Here is an 18,494-nt window from a genome sequence, read left to right as displayed (position 1 = left end):
CAAAAAGACAAACTCAATTCAAATATGCACAAAGGACCTAAACAGATGTTTCTCTAAAAAAAAAAAAATATATACAAATAACCAGTAAGTACACAAAAAGATGCTCAACATCACTAGCCAGGGAAATGCAAATCAAACCACAATGAATATCATTTCATACCCATTAGAATAGCTATTAAAAAAAAAAAAACCCACAAGGGCGCCTGGGTGGCTCAGTTGGTTAAGCTCCAACTTAATGTCGGCTGAGATCTTGGTCTCAGGGTCATGAGTTCAAACCCTACATTGGGCTCCATGCAGGGCATGGGGCTTACTCAAAAAAAAAAAAAAAAAAAAAAAAATAGGGTGCCTGGGTGGTTCAGTCAGTTAAGCGTCTGACTCCTGGTTTTGGCTCAGGTCATGATCTCAGCATCCTGGGATGGAACCCTGCATCAAGCTCCCCACTCAGTGGGGAGTCTGCTTGTCCCCCTCTTTCTGCCCCTTCCTGCACTTGCACAGCATGCTTACTCTCTCTCTCAAATAGATAAATCTTTAAAAATAAAACAAAAACAAAAAACAAAATAAACTGCAGAAAATAAGTGTTGGTGAGGACATGGAGAAAATGGAACCCCTTGTGCATTGCTGGAGGGAACGTAAAATGGTTCAGTCAAGATGGAAAAGAGTTTGACAGCTGAACACAGACCTACCCTATGTTTCAAAATATATACTCTTAGGTATATATCCAAAAGTATTGAAAGCAGAGACTCAAATAGCCAAAAGGTGAAAACAACCCTAATGATGAATAAACAAAATGTGCTATATATACAAAGTGTCCTTCTAGAAGACACAGGGAAAGAGGGAGAAGGCCATGTGACAGAGGCAGACACTACAAGTTATGTAGCACAAGCCAAGGAACACCTGGGGCCACCAGAAGCTGAAAGAGGCAAGGATTTCCCCCTAGAGCCTTTGAGAAAGCACAGTCTTCCCAACATCTTGATTTTGGATTTCTGGCATGCAGAACTGTGACAGAATAAGTATGTTTTAAGTCAGCCAGTTTACGGCTTAAGCTAATACCAACAGTAACTTTCAATATATTTATATCACCTAATACAGGAGTTGTACCAGTGGATGGCAAGAGTCTGGTCTTCTCATCAATAAAACACCCTTGAATCACAACAAATATAGTATATACACACAATGTAATGTTTTTTGGCCATAAAAAAGGAATGAAATTTTGATATGTACTATATAGTTGCACTCTGACAACATTATGCTTAGTGCAATAAGCCAGACACAGATAGGTAAGTATTGTATGATTCCACGTGTATGAGGTAACCAAAATAGGCAAATTCATAGAAACAAATAGAACAGTGTTTACCAGGAGTTGGGACTGGGAGGACAAAAAGGGAGTTATTTTTTAATGGGTACAGAGTTTTTGCTGGAGATGATGAAATGTTTTGGATATAGATAATGGGATGGTTACAAAACACTATGAATGTATTTAATGTTACTGAAATATACATATAATAAAGATTATCTTAGGTATATTTTTGCACACATCAAAAAATGGTTACAAGTTTAAAAACTGATTTACATCCTTTGAAAGACAAAATCTGTTAGTAATTTTCAAATAAAAAAAGTAAGAGTTGCACCCTCCGATAATAAATAATACAAATCACTGATAATGCTTTACTTACCCGTTTGGGACCACTAAAAATCTTTCTGGTATTTTCTTTTGATTTATCTCCTTGTTTATTTGGGGGCTTCTTCACACTTTCAGGCACACCAGGCAAGTCCTCTGTAAAATCCAAGTTTTCTGAAATGGTAATCAAAACTAGCTAGCTAATACTTCAAATTATCTACCAAACAACCTATGAATATTTGGGAGAGTGGCATATTGCAGGGGGAAAGAATAAAAGGAATAAAAGCACCACTCAGTTCACAAAATATTCCTAACAGTATAAAGTTTTATTTTGCCATTCTCACCCTCCTACTCTAGGAGAAAATCAAAAACCTAGTTACTGTGTATGTGCTTCAGTTTTATTTTGTGTAAATGGCAAATCAATTCTTTAGTAAAATAACTGTTGGTTATCTACGGATACTGACATTAGCATGGTCTAGTTTAAACACACACACATACAATATCAAGTGGTATTCACCCTTAACATTTTTCTAGAACTTAAGTATACTGCATCATGCTAGCCTTCAAAAAATGTCTGCTTGTATCTACAAAAACCACATTAAAAAAACAAAAACAGAAAGAAAGGGAAAAAAGTAGCTATCTTGGCAAAAGATAGAAAACAACCTAGTACAATGTAGCTCAATGATTTGTGAGTCTTCATACAAAAATAACCAAAGAATTAGATTAATTCCTAAATGGTTATACTTTTTCTAGCCTAAACAAAAAAAGAAAAACAGGAAGGCTTTTTGCTAGCCCAACCCTTAAAAATGTTTGCTATTTCATACACCATATGAAGACCCAAATTCCAACTCTGGCTGTATCAATCAAATGGTCTCTAATTTTTAAATTTTATTTGGAATCAACATCAAGTTTTTGAAAGGGAGCCTAATGATGTCACATTTCAACCCTAAAAAAGTTATATTACCCCAAAATGTAAATTTCCGCCAGAGATTTTCAGTTGCTGATTAAGATAGCTTGCTATCAAGGTTAGCAGTCAGAGCTAAGTAAACTGCTGGGAGACAGGAGCTCCAGTTTCGTACATCATTACTTATCATCCTCCCGAGAAAGCAACTGTAAAAGCTGTCTGCCCAGGCAGATCTCATGTGACTAGCAAGGCTGCAGCAAACTTCAGTTCTCCAGAAGAGATTCAAGATAGCACTAGATGAATTCTGACAATATTCTTATTTTACTTATTTATTTTTGCAGTGGGGAATAAGGAGTGAGCCTTCAGGGACTATTCCTATATAATTCTAGTTTTGAAGAATGACTCTAACCTAACAAAACTATTTTTAGGCCAAATACAACAAAATGGTAGGTAGTCTCAAGTATGACTTACAATGTACAAGAGAATCTATATGTAAGAATACTATCAGAGTTCTAATTCGCTTTATTTAGTAAGTAAACCGATAAAGAAAAACTATGTATTTGGTTAAATATATATAAATATAGCGTCTGTATCCCCGAGGCTATCACCTCCTCTTCCTCACTCAACAATCAATCCACTTCACAAAGCCCTTGTCAGATAATGACTTAATTACAGCAAAGCTAACCTACTTCTTTTGTTTGTCTCTCACAGTAGACCATCAACTCCTTGAGAATCTCTAGTCATTACTGGCCCTACAATCAAAGAGACAAATTAAATTTCACTGTTAAGAGTGAGCAAATACTGAACTAGCACTTTCCAATTTTATTAAATCAACTCAAGAGGATGATTTTTAAGATTACTTAAGATGTCTTGAGAATGTTTTAAACATTTGTTGATTAGTTTTGAGCCACCTACAAAGGGTTTTTATCAATTTTAATTTTCTAATTTTTCCCTCATTACAAACCATCTATTGTCAATGTAGTTCTAAATGTCCAAAATCTACAAGTCTCCACTGCATTTGGATTTTCAAAGATGAAACACTAGTTTAGTACCCCTATACACACACACAACTTAAAACTCTCAAGTGCTAACAGCAGAATTAAAACACAAATATGTAAAGACTCCAATCTATAAATTGATTCTTACAATGTGGAACTTAATTATTAACATTTAAAATGCTGTACCTCTGGATAAGGTAATCTGTGGTCCTACACAGTACTTTTATTAAAACTGAACATAAGTTAAAATTAAGTATCTAGGCAGAAACTATGGAGCTGTTGATTTAAACCTGAAAAGCATTTACTTATAATAATTTTTTTTTTAAGTCTTACCTGCATTATTAGCACTAGACTGACTGTCCTGGGAATTATCATTGCTTTCAGGAGGAGGCTGCAAGGAGGGGGATGGAGCTGTTTTAGTTCTTTTTTTGCTTGTCTTTCTTTCCACTTGACAGTCATCTTCATCATCATCTTCACTTTCACTGAGATCATCAAAGCCAAAGTACTTAATTTTGTAATTAGAACTCCCAGAACCTCCTTCATCACCTCCTGTCTCATCATGATCTTCAAAACCAAAAAATTCAAGTTTAACATCCTTTTTAGATTTAGTATTACTAGGTCGAAATCTAGTAGTGGTCTTAGAAGTCGCAATATCTGCCTTTTTCCTTAGACGGCCGGCTTCTCCCAAATCTGCAGGGGTTGTTGCAGTGAACTCATCCATGCTACGTTCCATAGTATCCTGTATGGTAACATTGCAAACTGACAAGCAAGACGGATGTAAAACAGTGTAATCTCTAGTCCGTCCAACTGTCCCTCTGAAACTGGTCCCAGAACTTACACTGCCTTTCTTTGCCTGATTCAGGCCATCTTTATTTGAATCACTGTTTGCTTTGGCTAAGGCCTGACTGGTGCCATCCATTAGCTTATCAAAATTTGATGCTCCTTGTGAGGATTTTGCTTTATTGGCCCTACAGTACGTCCTACAGTTGCTTGGCCTAAGAACACTTTGCACGATGTCTTCCTCAATGGCTTCATTTAGATTTTCCAACCGGTTTTTAAAATCCTCATCCTTCATCTCCAAAAGAGGATCACTATCCAAACTTAAAATACAATCTTCTGATCTGATATCTTCAAAATCATTATCCCATTCATACAAACCAGTTCTTACAGATCCCTTAATGGGAGATATTTCTGATGGAGATTCTGACCTTTTTCCAAGTTGGGAGTTCCAAGTATCATTTGTTTCCTTGATTTCATCAGCTTTGTATCCAGAAGCTACAGTTGTTTCTGCATTGGGTTTCTTAGTACTGTCTTCAGCGTTTTTGTAAATATGGTGACTATTCTTTTCATATTCTTCACTAAAATTCTCCACTTTATCTGTAAAAATTAAAAATAAGTCAAGGATAAAAAGATAAGTGACATCAATGTAAAAAAGTTAACAAATAACAGGAATATCTGGCTAATTAAGAGTATAGAATCAATCTTAAAATAACTACAGTAATGTTAAATTATGAAGATATCAATGAATGTCTACATATTTGACATTTCCCCTTCTACCTTTTTTCTTTTGGGGGGAAGGGGGCAGAGAGAGAGAATCCTAAACAGGCTCCACACCCAGCGTGCAGCCCTACACAGGGCTCGATCTCATGATTCTGAGGATCATGACCTGAGCCAAAATCAAGAGTCAGGGGCTTAACTGACTAAGTCACCCAGGCTTTTTAGCATAGAGCTCTCATATCTTTTAGTGACCTCTCCCTAGTCATTCAAGTCCCTTAAAATTGTTAAAATTAATTCAAGAGATTTCAACAGTGTTAAGCAACTAGATCAATTCAGAATTAAATGACTCAGCCAAATCTTCTCAGAGGTATTATGGGTTTTGCAAATAAAAATCCTTAAATTGAAATTTATTTAGTAGAATCTAAACAGTATAACACACGGGGAGCCTGAGTGGCTCAGTAGGTTATGCATCTCCTTCAGCTCAGATCATGATCCCAGGGTCCTGGAATCAAGCTCCCCGTCGGGCTCCCCACTCAGTGGGGAGTCTGCTTCTCTCTCTCCCTCTGCTTGTGCACTCTCTCTCTCAAATAAATGAAACCTTAAAAAAAAAATAAAATAAACAGTGTAACACAATAAATGACAACATTCTGGCAATGTGTTTCTCTGGGGTAAGGCTGCCCCTAAGGCATGCCAGCTCGGTCGAGAAACCAGTCTCAGGGTCAGGTTTCTTTTGCTATTTCTGCTTTCCATCCTTTCTCCTAATTCTAAATGCCATATAACTTCAAAGATTTTTTTTCTTCTTTAACAGTGGCTCTGGTGCCTAAATGGCTACAGTGGCTTATTTATGCATATAAGTGAGTAGCAAACCTTAAACTTCCTATCATTTTGTACTTGGGGAATTCATTTTTGCTATCTTTAAATTTTATGATCAGAAACATTTTTTGATAACCTTTCTAAATGAGAGATGAAAATATGATTCAAATTGGTATTATGATTAATTCTCCCAGCACTTAGTGGTAGAAAAACACTGGCAAAATGCTTATGCCAAATAATGAAAGTACTTAAGAAATGCACTTATATTTAAGAAAAGCCAATTACAGATCTCAATTAACAAGTCATCAAGTATAGGCAAAGGGAAGATTACATAAATTCAATGCACAATTTTTAATGCTACCCAATGGGTTTAAACATAATTTAACTTGTTAGATTTACATTTACTTACCTTTAGAAGGCGTCTAATACCTGTTTTATTCTTAGACATTTCCCAGCGGAAGGCAAGGAACTATAGTTTTCATTATCTCAGAAGTACCAATCGCTAAGCCTAAAATACTGAAAAGCTAAAAATTAAAAGCTAACTCTGACATCTGATACCTTAAAAGGGATAGAAACAAAAGGCCAAGTCTAAAACCAAACCAGAAAAAATACCACCACTGCTTTTACTAATAAGTGGAAAGAGCAGTGGTAGCTGAGTCTGGAGGCTTGTGTTGCCCTGGCTAAACTAGCTCTTCAGAGCCCAGGCAAGACCCCTAATTTTGGAGTTCCCCTGTGGGCTTCAATTTCCTCATCTTGTTCAAAAGGGAAGCCACTGACCTAGACCACTTCACAGCATTACTAAAGGTATTATTCCCTAATAAATAGCTTATGGGAGCACTTAGTATGCTTAGCTACACAAAGGTCTGTGAGATGTCATTAAATGTTATATCACTTTTTTTTTTTTTTTTTTTTTTAAAGAGAGGGAGGTTGGGGGGAGGTGAGGGAGGAGGAGAGGGAGAGGGAGAATCCTAAGCAGGCTCCACGCCCAACCAGAGCCCTGGGCTCGATCTCACAATACTGAGATCACAACCTGAGCGGAAAAATTAAGAGTCGATGCTTCACCAACCAAGCATCACTTTTATAACTGCAGAGCATTCTACTGTCTTAATGTCAAAAAATTTATTTAGCCTGTTTCTAATTGTTTTATGTAATAAGTAACTTTCTGACTTAAAAAGTTTATGTGAACAATAAATGTTAGTAACCCTATTTTAAAAACTACTTCGTTTTACTTTTATTACTCCCATTTCTCCTACAGAGAGAATGCATGTTGTTAGTATTCACATAAATAAGCCATCTTTCATATGCCTAACTTTGTTGTGAGCTTATCAAGTAATCTATTTTAAGTGCAAAAAGTAATAAAGAGTCCTATGGAAAATATTCTCACTGAAAGTTATAAATTAGGGCACCTGGATGGCTCAGTCGCTTAAGCATCGGACTGGGTTTTGGCTCAGGTCAACATCTCAGGGTCCTGGGATCGAGCCATGTGTCAAGCTCTGCGCTCAGGGCAGAGCCTGCTTGTCCCTCTCTCTCCCTCCCTGCTCATGTTGTTCTCTGTGTCTCTCTCTCAAATAAATAAAACCTTTTTAAAAATAAATAAAAGTTATAAGTTTCATTAGCAAGTAAATCTACTCATCTATTCAATTATACAACAAAAACAATCCTACAGATGAATATTAAAGTACATTACATATTTTTAAATTTCTGAAATACGTTAGATAAAAGCCAATGTAACCAACAGAGTTCTGCCTAAACAATGCTGTCCAAGTTCTTCACAACAGTATTCTAATATATAAAATAAACACTTTCTATAGTCCTTCATTATTTAAGCCCTGCAACAAATATTTACAACTATACCTTCAGAAGAGAGAGCAAGGCTACCTTATCCTAAAATGCAGAACAATTACTTTCAACCGCCCTCCTCCCTCAAACATCCCAGCTTCTCTGTCACATAAATCCATTTAGTATCTTAAAACATTAAGTAGTAAAGAAAAAGAGACAGTTATTTTCTTCCAGAGAAGTTAAGCATTACTCTGTTTTAATCTAAATTAACTACATAAACAGAAGTGTATTCCTAGCTAAGTTTAGCAGTTAAGTGAATGTGTGCCAAACTCTACCACTTTCTGGCTAAAATGAGGCGTTAAGAAGTTCAGGCCATTTCCTCAGCAAAACAATGAACTAATAAGATCTTTCTGAAGGGCAAGAACATATAAAAGAAAGTAATATATTTAAGGATATTTTACAGGCTATACAGCATCACATGAATAAAAATTATCACAGCTATTTCCACTTTGCCATAATAAAGGGCATATTTTTAATAATCTTTTAGCAAGACTTTCCTTAGTGGGCTCTAACGTGTAAGTTCATCAATACTCCCTTGCGTGTCCTAGATCTACCAGCTTCATGCAAGGAATCCAAACCCACCTTCTAAGGCCTACTGTTCCTCAAGCTAGAGGGTCAAGACTGGAGGTGCAGAAAGTTCTCAATTCAAGACTTAGCCCAGCACCGTCGGCTATCAGATACTTAATAAATGCCTTTTAACATCACTGGATTTTATTTTTAAAATGTATTCATTTAAGTAATCTCTCACACCCAATGTGGGGCTTGAACTTACAACTCTGAGATCAAGAGTCACACACATTTTTGACTGAACCAGTCAGGAGCCCCATAATCACTAGATTTTAGCATCAGTAAATAGTTAATCTTTTATATGTTAGGTTAAGGGAGAGAATTTAATTAAGGAAGAAGACTACATGGAATTTGAGAAGCATGGGGTTAAACCAAACAGCTAAACCAATAACCAGATATGTAAAAATTTGGCAAGCCATATTATCTCTCTAGGCCTCATACTGCTTATCTAAAACACAGAAGCAACCTCACATAAAAGATTAATTAAATGCCCATTACTCCCTAAAGAATTCTGAAGTTTGAAAGGAAATGGATAATTCCCTTAAAAATAAAAACACAAACATACCAGTACTTAGAATAATAGTAGACATAGTTTTATAAAGGAAAATAAATAGGTGGGATGATTTAAGGCTTCTGTGAGCATACTCTTCGAAGTATTTAAGAAGTTAGGAAGGTAAGTTTGAGCAGAGATTTATGAATGGGTTTCACAGGTTCTTCACATTTTGTGAAACTATGAAAATGTTCACACATTTTTCAGGGATAGTATGTATAGTTTCAGCAAGTTTTCAAAACAAAATATATTTTTATTGGTTTAAAAGACAAAGAGAAGGAGCAAAATATATGCAGGACATTAGTGTATGTTGACTGTGGAATTTCAAATCTCTATGGGAAAGATGGATTGTTCAATAAAGGGTACTGGAACATATGGGGGGAAAAAGTTGATTTTTTTTACCTCAAACATTAAAATATATTCTAGATTAAGACTTGAATATGGGAGGGGCACCTGGGTGGCACAGCGGTTAAGCGCCTGCCTTCAGCTCAGGGCGTGATCCCGGCGTTATGGGATCGAGCCCCACATCAGTCTCCTCCGCTATAAGCCTGCTTCTTCCTCTCCCACTCCCCCTGCTTGTGTTCCCTCTCTCGCTGGCTGTCTCTATCTCTGTCGAATAAATAAATAAAATCTTTAAAAAAAAAAAAAAAAAGACTTGAATATGGGAAAATGAAACTAAACACATATTATAAAATTAAAAAATTTTTAAAAATACATTACCCTGGAATGGAGAAGTTCTTTCCCAGATACAAAGCCCATAATCTGTATTAATTTACATAAAACCTAAAATTTCAGCATGTTAAGTTAAAGGGAACAAAATGTGAAAAACGTAATTGCAAACATTACCAAAAATGGGGTCAATTTCCTTAATTTAAAAAGAACTCATACAGGGGCACCTGGGTGGCTCAGCTGGTTATGAGTCTGCCTTCTGCTTGGATCATGATCCCGGAGTCCTGGGATCAAGCTCCGTGTCGGGCTCCCTGCTCAGCGGGAGTCTGCTTGTCCACAACTCTCCCTCTGTCCTGCTCAGGTCTCTCTCTAGCTCCCAAAAAAATAAATCTTTTTAAAAATAAATAAATAAATAAAAAGAACTCCTACACATCCAGATGAATTAGAGACCTAAATATGGAGAAAATGCAAAGTTTTTTAAAATACAGGAATATATCTTTATGACCTTACGGAGGGAAAGTTTTCTCCAACAAGATACAAAAAGCATTAACCATAAAGGAAGAGAAATTAAATTTCATCGAAATTAAATCTGTCCATAAAACAACACTATTTAAGAGAACTAACAGACAAACGAGAGTAGAGGGTATTGACACTACCTAAATAATGCCTATAATAAAAAAATGCCCAATAAAAAAATGATCAAGAGACTTGACCAGTCCATAAGAAAGGATTTTCAACAAGAGAGCCTGTGTGGCGCTTGATATTAGCTCAGGTCTTGATCTCAGGGTCATGATGAGTTCGAGCCTGGTGCACTGGGCTCTGCACTGGGCGTGGAGCCTGCTTAAGATTCTCTCTCTCCCTCTGCCCCACCCCCACTCACACACTCTCTAGATAGGTAGGTAGGTAGGTAGATAGATAGGGGCGCCTGGATTGATGGATGCATGGATGGAAGGATAGATAGATAGAAAGGTAAATAGATAGAGGCGCCTGGGTAGCTCAGTTGGTTGAGTGTCCGACTCCTGACTTCAGTTCAGGTCATCATCTCATGGCTGTGGCACCGAGCGCGGAGTCTGCTTGGGATTCTCTCTCCTCTGCCTCTGCCCCTCCTGCTCGTGTGCGCATGCATGCGCACTCTCTCTCTCTCTAAAATAAATAAATCTTTCAAATAAATAAATAAAAATAATTGAATATTAGCAATTCCACATGGTTCAGCATAACAGATGTACGCTCATAGCAACATCATTCCAAAACAATGAAATCTAAATATTCATTAACAGGCCAGTCAATAAAGTGGTCTGCTCATACAAAGAAATACTTCAGAGCTACAAAAATAAAACTACATTTCTGTAGGAGCATATCTTAGTATAACCACTACAAAGGACAATTTGGTAATATCTTTTAAAATTAAAAATGTACATGTCAAAGAAGTGAACTTTCCCTTGAAGCAAGCAGTTTTATTTATAACCATTTATTCTACAAATAATAAATATGAAATAAAATAAGTAACAAGGAAACTCACTACAACTTTCCTGGTTTTTGCCTTCATAAATACAAACGTCTATGAATAAAGAACTACTTAAATTATCATACCACATATCTAAATACTATGTAGCTATTAAAAAAGAATGAGGCAGATCAACATTATGTACAGATACGGTTGCCCTCAGGGATGGGGATGATGGAAAAGACTTTCCTATCTCGAGTTGTATACTGTCTGTTTAAAAACAGTCTGTTCAAAAGCTTAAAACATAATAAAAACTGGCAAAGGTACATATTAAGTACCTTAAAGAGTAACAATGGTACAGGGTGCCTGGGTGGCTCTGTTAGTTAAGCGTTGGACTCTTGACTTCCACTCAGGTCATGATCTCAAGGACCTGAGATTGAGCCTACTGCTTAAGATTCTCTCTTACCTTTTTTTGGAGTCCTTATCTTTTATTTTTTTTTAAAGATTTATTTACTTGGGGCGCCTGGGTGGCACAGTCCTTAAGCGTCTGCCTTCGGCTCAGGGCGTGATCCCAGCGCTCTGGGATCGAGCCCCACATCAGGCTTCTCCACTAGGAGCCTGCTTCTTCCTCTCCCACTCCCCCTGCTTGTGTTCTCTCTCTCGCTGGCTGTCTCTCTCTCTCAAATAAATAAAATCTTAAAAAAAAAAAAAAAAGATTTATTTACTTATTTTAAAGAGAGAGAGTGCAGGGGGCGGGGGGTGGGGCAAAGGGAGAAGGAGAGAGAAACTCAAGCAGACTGTACACTGAGCCGGATGCAGGGCTAGATTCCACTACCCCAAGCTCATGACTGCAGCCAAAACCAAGAGTCAGACATCCAACCAACTATGCCACTCAGGTGCCCCTGGAGTCCTTATCTTCTAAAGAATTATATTTATGTATGAAATACAATGTGTGGAACTTGCTTCAAAATAATCCATTATAAAAAGGGAGAAGGTAGGAATAAAAATAAAACAAGACTATGAATTGTTTACTGAAGCTAGATACATACAGGTATACACATCTGTGTAACTGTATGCTAGTCTCTATATACTAACAAAAAAAATACTTCCTTCATCCTTCTTATAAGAAAGTAAAAATATTCCCTTTTACTTTCACCAAACCCATCATTATACAGATGAGGAAAAATAGGCCCAGAGAGGCCAATGACAGCAACAGTTACCAATTAATCCAATGTCCAAAAGACCTCATAAAAAGGCTCGTACTGATTTCTATTACATTAAACTACCTATAGTGGTAGCTGCTAAAACCTGCAATACTAAAGCAGGTAAACCATCTTAATCCACATTAACAGAAAAGGTCCAGATGAAGAGGTTGAACATCTAATGTTTTGGACAAATGTATCATATGATGTGCTGAGGACTAAATTTAAACAAAACCTTTGACTTCTGACTAAGGAGACTGTATAGAGAAGAGGCTTTGGAAATCATTATTCATTAAATACAGGGGAGATAACTAGAAAAGTTAATTTATGGGGTAAGGGGGAACCTCCATTACCTGCAAGCTGCCTTTAAAATCGGAGTTGTTGTCATGAGAAGAGGGAACAAACTTATTTAATGTGTAGAAATCATTCAATTCATACAAACTATAAGAGCTGAGAGCCAAGAACACTGTCCAACAAAGGGAATGCCTAGGGAAGAGAGCATACTCCCTTGTCATAAAATAAGTATTTGATAAAATGGGACTTGATTAAAATTAGTTAACTTCTGCTCTGCAAAGACACTGTTAAGAAAATGCAAAGACAAGCCAAAGACCCAGAGAAAATGTCTGCAATTAAGTATATTTAATAAAAGACCTTTATCCAAAATATAAAAGAACTCTTAAAATTCAATGAGAAAATAAACAACCCAATTACAAATGAGCAAAAAAAAATGAACAGATATCAGCAAAGAAACTATACTGATATCAAATAAGCACACGAAAAATGCTCATCATTAGTCATTAGGGAAATGCAAAAAGCTAATTTCTTTACCATATTAAAAATTCTTTTTTTTTTAAGATTTTATTTATTTATTTGACAGAGACAGCCAGCGAGAGAGGGAACACAAGCAGGGCGAGTGGGAGAGGAAGAAGCAGGCTCATAGCGGAGGAGCCTGATGTGGGGCTTGATCCCATAACGCCGGGATCACGCCCTGAGCCGAAGGCAGACGCTTAACTGCTGTACCACCCAGGCGCCCCTCATATTAAAAATTCTTACACATTAGCAAGTCCAACATCTCAGTAAAAAAAGAAGCTAGAGACATAAAGAGGCAATCTGCAGAAAAAGAGAAGTGAATAACTTATGAAAAGATACTTTATTTCATTCACAATTAAAAATCAAAATAAAAAAAATTAAAGCACAGAGGCACTTGGCTGGCTCAGTTGGTAAAGCGTGCAAATCTTGATCTTGGGGTTGTGAGTTCAAGCCCCATGTTGGATGTAAAAATTACTTAAAAATAAAATCTTTAAAAAAAAAAGAAAGAAATAAAGAAAGAAACCAAAAAATAAAAAAGTACATGGGACACCTGGGTGGCTCAGTTGCTTAAGGGTCTGACCCTTGATTTTGGCTCAGGTCATGATCTCAGGGTCTTAAGATAGAGCCCTGCATCTGGCCTGCTTGGGATTCTCTCCCTCCCTCTCTCTCTGACTCTCCGCCCCCCAGACACACCCACTCCACCTCTTTCTCTCTCTCAAAAAAAAAAAAAAAAGGGCATAATGTTATATGTTAATTATATCTCAATAAAGCTGAGGAAAAAAACGAAGTAAAACGAAGCTGAACTATATTTATACTTACTAAGGCCTCAGGAGGTGCCCAGTACTGTTCTAAACACTTTCCACATATTAATTCATTTGATCTCATAGCAACCATCTGAGGTAGGTACTATTACAAGTCATAAGGCTTTATCCACAATTCCAACACCCAAAAAGCTCTGAAAACTAAGTTTTCTCATAATACATTCTGAACCAAAACCTGACCTCACCTGAGGCTATTTATTTATCCTACACTTAGGAATATGTTTTCTTTTTCTGAACACTGTCTTCAATTACAGTGCCGCCTCAGACTCTGATGGGATATTAATGTAAAATATATATACTTTCTATATTCCAAAATCATCCTAAATTCCAAGACAAATCTGGCCCCAAAGGTTTCAGATAAGAAAATGTGAACCTGTACCCCATTCTGCAGATGAAGTATAATAAATGTAAGTTACTGGTTGATAGTCATACAGTTATTAAGTGGTATTTGAAAAGTAAAGCAACTTAAAACGGTAACAAATACTGAAAGCAACCCAAAAGTCTCACATCAAGAAGGAACCATTTAAGGAATTTATAGCACACAGATATTGACGTAACCATACAGCAGTATTTTTTTTAAGTAGGCTCCATGCCCAGCATGGAGCCCAACACAGGGCCCGAACTCATGACCCTGAGATCAAGACCTGAGCTGAGATCGAGAGCTGGACACTCAACCAACTGAGCCCACGAGATGCCCCACCATGCAGCAGCATTTTAAATAAAATATGGGAGGGAGGCCAGAAAGAACACTATTATATACTACAATAGAATTATGCGCCCACCACCACCACCCAAGAAATATTAAGAGAAAGAGCAAGGTACAAAACAGCACGTTAAGATTCATGGATTTAAATACACATACATACACACACACATACACACACACACACGAACTACTTGTGTAGACTATATGTTGACTATATGTGACTGTATAGTTTATGTCAGAAAGACTTAAACAAAAAATATATGGTCACTCTAGGGAGAACTGGGGTGACTGGGGAAAAGAGCTGGGAAGCTTTCAACCATTACCATGTACAAATAAAAAAATTTTTAATTTAAATTTTTTAAAAAGATGTACTTAGGGGCGCCTGGGTGGCTCAGTCATTGAAACGTCTGACTTTGGCTCAAGTCATGATCCCAGGGTCCTGGGATCGAGCCCTGCATCAGGCTCCCTACTCAGCGGGAAGCCTGCTTCTCCCTCTCCCACTTCCCCTGCTTGTGTTCCCTCTCTCGCTGTCTCTCTGTCAAATAAATATAAAATCTTAAAAAAAAAAAAAATGTACTTATTCTAAAGTGAAAAAAATTTAACCGCCCCCCCCAATAAACAGTAGTCTTTCAGGTGGGCCAAGTCCAAAGTTTGATAGGATGAGGCAAAAAAAAAAAAAAAAAAGCCACACTGGTAGTGGGAAATTTGACAACATCAACTGAAAATTTAAATGTATACATCCTTTCAATCCACTTCTACAAACATCTTTTACCACTATACTAAGACATGATGCTCAAAAACACAAGTAGGGAGATGTTCAACACAGCAATTATCTGTAATAGAGAAGGACCAGAAACACTCAAAATATCCCTAACAAACTAGTTTTAAAGTATGGTACATTCATACAATGGAAAACCATGAAACTGCTACAAAAGAACAAGCAGATCTATAAATATTGATAAGCATACGTCTTTAAAATTTTCCCCTAAAAGTTTTTTAAGGCACAATACGCTATATATATGTATCATGTTCCCATTTGTGTGTGCGTGTTTAAAAATACGTAGATTTATATGCCGTGCATATTGAAGACTGAGAAAAGCTATATAAGAAATTGTCAACAGCATTTGCTTCTGTGGAAGGGAAAGGATTTTTTTTCACTGTCAACAAGAATATGTAGCTATTTATCAGAGGCACCTAAGAAGCCAAAGAAAAATAAGGCACATCATCTTCAGGGATCAATTTTACTCAAAGATTTGAATGGTAAAGGGTACTTTAAAAAAAAAAAAAGAGCATTTTAACTAATAATTTAAGGCATTTTTATATTTTATAAAGCATACCTATCAAACACCAAATTTACATGTACTTTAAAAGATAAAACAGTAAAAAAAAAAAAAAAAAAAAGGCAGCACATACAAAAATTACTTCAAAAGTGATACTCAGCTGGGCCCGCTACACAGACAGTCCAAATCACAGAGCAGTCCAAGTCAACTCAACCTCCCCACATCCCCAATCAACACAGCCTGTGTTAACAGTGACAACCTACCAGCAAGTCAAGGAGCTTATTTGCTACTGTGGCTCCTGCTCAAGCTGCCCATCTCTGCCCACCAGGATACAGGAAACTCCTACCCCAGTCACTCCTCAACCAGTGGTCATACCTTCCAGGTGGCAATTAACTCTTCAAACTAAATATACAGACCCCCGAAGTTACACTAAAACCTTTCAAAATATATATAGGCACAACTGAGGTTTAAGGAAATTCATTTCTAAATCCTCAATTTCACTCTGCTCCAAAAACTGATCTGCCAACCCACCTGGGATTTAATCATTCTCCCACATTATGAATAATGGCATATCGCTCACCCATCCCTAATCTTACTATGATACATTGCTCCAGTTCTGGCATAACCTTTAATGAAATAATGTGATAGATTACTGGCTTCTGTGCTTCCTACCTGAGTAACTCTAATGTCTGGGCAACATCCTTTGCATGTCAGGTAGTTTCCAATTACTGCTTTCCAAATAGAAACTGCTATAACAACTCTTCCCATTCTTATTTTTGTCAATATGGTTTCTCAATACTTACATGTATTAAAAAACAAGAACAGATTGATGCCAAAGCTTTTTCTTATCCTAGCAATGATAGTCATACTCATGAATTGGAAAAAGCCCCACCAATCATTAAGATGTACGTTTCCAATAAATTTTGCCTTTAAAACATACAGCATTCATATTTACTCAATTATGCACTAATAATCATGCTCATAATAATCTAGAAGAATTTTTAAATACTTAAAGCATTACAATCACAGAAAATTCTTAGAAGTTTAAATTTAAATAGATATACACGTTTTTGTACAATTATGAAAAAGATGACCATTAAAAGACTAAGCATAAATATATGCATTAGGATAAAATTCTGAAGGGGAAGTGGAATAGAAATACAATCCAAAAAGAAAAAGGAATATTGTAAATCTTCTGTTAGCAAAGAACTTGCTTTTTTATTATTTTTTTTAATGTATGAAATTGAACAGTAAATAACCTTGGCACTTGCAAGTAAGAAACGGACTATGATAAAAGACAGGAGAGCAGTTATTCTGGGGATGAGGGAAGGCACAGATAAGAGATTCTAGAGTGGTTGCCAAAATTCTATTTCTTAATGTGGGTGTTGGTTAAAAGAGTGTTGCTCTTATAAATAATTCATTAAACTAAAAATATTTTTATACATTATATTGTGTGGTTTTATCTGCGTTTTATTTTACAATAAAAAGGTTAAAAAAATCACTGATATTTAAGTTGAATGTTAGTTTTAAAATATTACTTTACAGGAAATTATACCCTTGGCAAGCATTTAAATTTAAGATCAATGTTTTCATGACCAGCGATCCCACTCCTAAGCACTTCCCCAAGAGAAATGAGGACATATGTCTAACAAAACCTGAAATGTGAATGTTTATAGCAGCTTCATTCATAATTGCCCCAAACTGAAAACAATCCAAATGTCCTTCAACTAATGAATGAATTACAGTACATATATAATAGAATACTATGCAGCAATTAAAAGGGAATGAACTGCTGTTACATGGAATACTCTTTAAAAGCATTATGCTAATTAAAAGCCAGCCTGATAAGGCTACATATATGATCCCATGTACATAACATTCTGGAAAAGATAAAAACCAGAGACAGAAAACAGATCAGTGGGTGCCAGCGGTTGGAAGTGAGGGAAGGGACTGACCAAAACGGAGCACGAAAGAACTTTCGAGATAATAAAAATATTCTGTACCTTGATAATAATTACACAACTGTATACATTTCCACAGAACTTCAGAGTTTTAAGATATTACACCAGGTATTTTCCAATTGTCCTTCCAGATCCACTCTCCACCCTGATCTCAGCCCTCTCAGGAGGCTGGCCTGTATCAAAGTTTCCTTTCTTCTTCCACTGGGTTCTACCCATGAGGAGCCCCAGCAGGACAAGGGAGGGAAGGAGGCAATTTAGGTTCAGGTACGTTACCCCTCCAGCACTTTGCTTATGAAGCCCCTCAACAGAAGGACACTGCTCCTCTTAAGGAGGCTTCCTCTATATGGCTCAGATGATCTCTTGTTCCTGTGAAAATGGGTGATAATAGCCTCACTGCAGCTAACCAACCCTACGACACCATCCTTTGTGCTGTCGCTAACATTCTCCCCACACCTCTGTATACAGCTCCTTTATAAATATACTTTCCTGGTATTAGCCTAATTGCGGCATGCTCCCTATTTCCAGTCAGGACCTTGACTGATAAATCAAGACTGGAACTTAAAAAAAAAAAATACGGGGAGGGGTGCCTGGGTGGCTCAGTCAGTTAAGCATCCAGCTCTTGGTTTTGGCTCTGGTCATGATCTCATGGGTCCTGGGATGGAGCCCTGAGAGTCAGGCTCCATGCTCAGCAGGGGGTCTGCTTGAAGATTCTTTCCCTCTGGCCCTCCTCCCCCTACCCCCTACCCCCGCGTTCACTCGTGTGCACGCTCACTCGCTCTTACCCCCTCTCTAAATAAATCTTTTACATGTATTTA

The 18,494-nt window shown here is 37.0% G+C and overlaps 1 protein-coding gene across 2 annotated transcripts in view; it reads right to left on the bottom strand.

Annotated features, from left to right (window-relative positions):
* Positions 1-18,494, bottom strand: part of WAPL (WAPL cohesin release factor) — a 78,424-nt gene that overhangs the window by 47,686 nt on the left and 12,244 nt on the right. Inside the window, exons 3-4 of one of the 2 annotated variants that reach the window (XM_057308449.1) lie at positions 3,854-4,897; positions 1,674-1,792 (exon numbers count right to left, since the gene is read on the bottom strand). In XM_057308449.1, the coding sequence (XP_057164432.1) occupies positions 1,674-1,792; positions 3,854-4,897 (1,163 nt within the window). The remainder of the gene's footprint in view (positions 1-1,673; positions 1,793-3,853; positions 4,898-18,494) is intronic. The other variant, XM_057308450.1, reaches the window with a different exon arrangement.

The sequence above is a fragment of the Ursus arctos genome, unplaced genomic scaffold (genome assembly GCF_023065955.2).
Source record: "Ursus arctos isolate Adak ecotype North America unplaced genomic scaffold, UrsArc2.0 scaffold_7, whole genome shotgun sequence".
Taxonomy (NCBI): Eukaryota; Metazoa; Chordata; class Mammalia; order Carnivora; family Ursidae; genus Ursus; species Ursus arctos.
This window is presented reverse-complemented; position numbering and strand designations above follow the sequence as displayed.